The 5,000-nt window shown below is 45.4% G+C and overlaps 1 protein-coding gene across 1 annotated transcript in view; it reads left to right on the forward strand.

Moving 5' to 3' along the window:
• col14a1a (collagen, type XIV, alpha 1a) overlaps positions 1 to 5,000 on the forward strand; it is a 110,250-nt gene that overhangs the window by 68,188 nt on the left and 37,062 nt on the right. The window contains exons 24-26 of the mRNA XM_030783261.1: positions 25 to 99; positions 1,497 to 1,636; positions 2,783 to 2,906. Coding sequence (XP_030639121.1) covers positions 25 to 99; positions 1,497 to 1,636; positions 2,783 to 2,906 — 339 coding nt within the window. The remainder of the gene's footprint in view (positions 1 to 24; positions 100 to 1,496; positions 1,637 to 2,782; positions 2,907 to 5,000) is intronic.

Consider the following 5,000-nt stretch of genomic DNA (forward strand, 5'->3'; position numbering starts at 1 on the left):
ATTATTTACTTGTTGCCTCTTTAGTTCCAGCTCCAACTCAGCCACCCACTACACCACCCACAACAAGCCCACTGCCAACGATCCCAGCAGCCAAAGAAGGTGAGAAACAGAACTACACTGACAGACAGACAGACAGACTGACCGACAGACAGACCGACAGATAGATAGATAGATAAACAGATAGATAGATAGATAAACAGACAGACAGACAGATAGATAGATAGATAGATAGATAGATAGATAGATAGATAGATAGATAGATAGATAGATAGATAGATAAACAGATAGATAGATAGATAAACAGATAGATAGACAGATAAACAGATAGATAGACAGATAGATAGATAGATAGATAGATAGATAGATAGATAGATAGATAGATAGATAGATAGATAGATAGATAGATAGATAGAGAACGGGGGTGTGGGGGCTATGGGCTGACCACTGGCCCACTGCTGCGTTGTTTGACCAGTGTTGTCCCTGTGCGCAGAGTGACCTTTTACAAACATACATCTCCTCTGACATGTAACCTTTCTCCATGTTCTCCATGAGCACAGCTCAATAAAGAAAAGAGGGTGACACTTCCCAAATGAAATCAGTGGAGTTTAAAAATCTCCATAAAACGGAGCTTCCCACCTGTGGCTCAGTTAGATAACACACATAAATGCCAATTCATCTTAATTTAACCTTCAAATGTCCCTCTGAGTCCTGCACAGGAAACTCTCAACGTTCTAAATAACAACAGCAGCAGCAGTGCACTTCTAACTGCCAGCATTCGATTTTAACAGTAACAGTGTAACTTTTCTGACGCAGTATCGTATGAATACAAAGTATAACACAGAGAAAGAAGTTTAGGAAAAAAGAGAGAAATTAAATTTTAATGCGCTCTGGAATTGTTAGCAGAGTTGAATGAGTTACAGGCATACTCAACGTTCCTATTGCCTATTAAGACAAATTTGCTAATTGTTTCCTCTCGCTCATATATTCTCTGCAGAAAGCATCTGCACGCGGTTCTAATAAGCGTTTGTTTTTTAATGAAACTTCTGCTGAGATTCACCGTACTTTGAAACCGAAGCCAAATTTCTGTCTCTTTTAATTTCTCTCAAACGCTGATGTAAAACTATCTCTAACAGACTGGTTGTTTATCAAGAGTTCATCACCCAAAGGCCGATTTTTATTCCTCCTATCTGGAGGTTGGCCATGTTTTCTGTCCCAAACCCCTGAGAAAACTCCAGCCGAGGTTCGGTTCAGTTGGAGAGAGGAAAGAAAAGTAGCAGAGGATTAATTAGGGGACTTGTTTTATCTGGCTGACGGCAGTAGGGGGCTGCCGGAAACCAGCAGAAGTGTTAGGGATCTTTCAACATCTGTTCCACAAAAAGTTGTTCAGGCAATAATGAATATATCTTCTTTTGGTGTGAGAATTTTCACCCTACTCTGTCTCCCACCCCCACCCTTCCAACCCCCTCCACCTCTCTCTCTCTCTCTCTCTCTCTCAGTCTGCAGAGCTGCTAAGGCAGACCTGGTTTTTCTAGTCGACGGTTCCTGGAGCATAGGAGACGACAACTTCCAGAAGATCATTCGCTTCTTGTACAGCACGACCGGAGCTCTGGATGTGATTGGCCCGCAGGGAACGCAGGTGCGCTCGGGATGAAACGTGTGGAATATGTTATCTGTCAAAAAACACACTGAACACGGTAACACAGAATACAACACAAAAACCATACTGAACACGGTAACACAGAACACAACACAAAAACCAAGATCATCCAGAAACCCGCAGAAGGTGCCCTTCTCTACGGTTCTGCTTTAGAGGACATTAGTTCAAGGGTGTGCCAAAGGGGTTGCTGTCCATGTGGAAAAAGGTCCTGCTGTTAATCTGTGTTTTGTTTATCCAAAGGACTCGCTCACATTTGGCTCTGTGTTTTATTTGTCGATCTTTTGACCTTTCTCAAGAACTTTCTCCATCCTCCTGCTCACACATGCTCAGCCAAAGAGGAAATTTCAGCGGCTCTTTCTGCCAGGTCTCACTGGAATAAAAGCCAAAGCAAAAAAAAAAAAAAACCAAAAAAAACTTATTCTCAGATGGAGACGGTGTCTCGCAACTTTACCCGTTTAACTCAGTCTCCTGGGTCTGTGTTAGGTAAAAATAGCCTTTAGTCTAGACATACCAGCACCAAGCTCATGGACCATGACTGGACCATTTTAACATCATCAGTCCACACTGAAATGGAGCCTAAACAAAATAAGAATCCACGAGATGACACAGCATTACTGACTCCTGTAAATGAGAGGTTTTGAGAATGGAAAGAAACAGAGAGAGAGAAAGGGAGAGAAAGAGAGAGATAGAGATAGAGAGAGAGAGAGAGAGAGAGAGAGAGAGAGAGAGAGAGAGCAAAATAGCAGAAAGTTCCAGAAACACACCCAGATTAGATCATAGTCAGGCACATGAGACAAACACAGCGGTGGGGCGTAGAGAGGGAGAGGCAGTTTTGTGTAAATAGATTTAGTTACTAAAAAAAAAAAAGAAGGGCAGAACAAGTTGAGATCTAACTGAACAGAGTCCTGTAATGTGTCCTTCTGTCTCTCTCTCTCTGTCTCTCTCTCTCTCTCTCTCTCTGTCTCTCTCTCTCTATCTCTCTCTATCTCTATCTCTCTCTCTCTCTCTCTCTCTCTCTCTCTCTGTCTCTCTCTCTCTGTCTCTCTCTCTGTCTCTCTCTCTCTGTCTCTCTCTCTCTCTCTCTCTCTCTATCTCTCTCTCTCTGTCTCTCTCTCTCTCTGACAGGTGGCCATTGCTCAGTTCAGTGATGATGCCAGGACCGAGTTTAAACTCAGCTCCCACATCGACAAAGAGTCTCTACTGGACGCCGTGCAGCGCATCCGCTACAAGGGCGGGAACACGAAGACAGGTAAGTACACGCACACACACACACACACACACACACACACACACACACACACACACACACACACACACCAGGCCTGCACACACATCAGAGGTCTGGGCTGGCCATGTCCCACACACACACACACACACACACACACACACCCACACACACACACAGAAGGCATGTACACACATCAGAGGTCTGGGCTGGCCATGTCCCACACACACACACACACACACACACACACACACACATACACACACACACACACACACACACACACACACACACACACACACACACCCACACACACACCCACACACACACCAGGCATGTGCACACATCAGAGGTCTGCGCTGGCCATGCCCCTCCCACACACACACACACACACCCACACACACACCAGGCATGTACATGCATCAGAGGTCTGGGCCGGCCGTGTCCCACACACACATTAACGTATCACACACACTGGGGTGAAAACAGAAACTCCTCTCTAAGAAAGCGAGCGAACACACGGAAGATAAATTCTTAGCCGAAGGAAGATTTGAAATGCACTTTTTGCTTATGAAGGTAGTGTGTTCTCCTGCGTTCATTTACTGGAAGAAAACTCATAGCTGTGTTTCCCTTGAGGCCCATGTTAATAAGCAAGGCTGTAGAGTAGTTTATGACATTGGCGTATTAGTGTTGTGTGCCTGAACACCTGAGAAGAAGAATAACGTGTTACAAGCTGCATATGAACCATTTACACCATTACAAACCCACAGAAAGCCACAGTAACAAATGCATCACACACAGAGATAAACTCCCTTCATCTCACCAAATGTAATTTACACCTGGCCCTGGGGGGGCTTCTGTCTCACCTGCGCCGCTGATCCGTTCTCACGGCGCATCCTGCTAGGATTCCACGAGCTCGCTGAGCGTCTTGGTTTTAAAATGAAACACCTTTCACTGACACACAGAGATCATACAGACGGTCTCACCGTGAGCAAGACACATTCTGCAATCACTTCTTCACACACATACCCACACACTCACACACACAGGAGACACACACACACACACACGCACACACACACACACACATGCATGCACACACACACACACAGGAGACACACACACACACACACGCACACACACACACACACACACACACACACACACACACACACACACATACCCACACACTCACACACACAGGAAACACACACACACACACACACACACACACTCACAAGCTCACCTGCAGTTCCAGTAGACGGGCTGCTGTTGAGAACTGGGATTTGACATCTCGCGCGTTTTGCTTTTTGGCTGCATGCCCACAGCCAGCAAAGTGCGATCCGGGTATTTCGCATCAGCTCCATGAATTTATTCATCACGGGATTAGCCCCATTCTCATTCCCAAGCTGGGGAAATGATTGATTTTTTCTTCGAGCTGGAGAATTAGCACTAAATCCCTGAGCGTGTTTCATGTTTTCATACTTTGCGGGATGATGTGCCTGATCGGCACGATTGGTTCCCTTCGTTCGTTCGTGTGTTTAAGTAGCAAATCCTCTTCATTCTGCTCAGACACTATATTCATCCGCAGCACAGCAGCGAAACTGGAGGAAACTCACCTAATTTATTTCTTCTGCTCTGAAAACTCTGTCCAAATATATGTCTGTTCTAGCATCTCAATTGTCCTGACTTAAGCAAGTCTAATTTCCCCTCCAAAAACTCAAACACAGCTCACGACCTGTGTGACGGTGCATTGTGAGTTAAGAACAAGCACGCGTTTTGTTTACGGGAGAGAAGATCTCTCTTGTCCTCAACAGGAAGTCAAACGTGGCCATAGGCTGAATGTTTGACCTGAACTTGTGCTCTTTCGAATGTGAGAAGTCTGGCATGTGTCTCCCATCTGACAGGCCTTGTAATAGAATGTGGGAGAGACAGAAGCAGCTCATGGAAGCAGCCAGGCATAGCCCCAAGGCCTCCGAGATTCAATTTGTTGCAATCTCTCGCCTTAATTCAGGGGCCTGCGACGGATTGCTCCATATTTTATTCAGCGAGGATCCTGCTGGAATGGGTTGTTCTGAGAGCGACTCTTGGTTGGAGCTAACCTTACACATTACAGAC

This window comes from Chanos chanos, chromosome 8 (genome assembly GCF_902362185.1).
Source record: "Chanos chanos chromosome 8, fChaCha1.1, whole genome shotgun sequence".
NCBI classification, from domain to species: domain Eukaryota; kingdom Metazoa; phylum Chordata; class Actinopteri; order Gonorynchiformes; family Chanidae; genus Chanos; species Chanos chanos.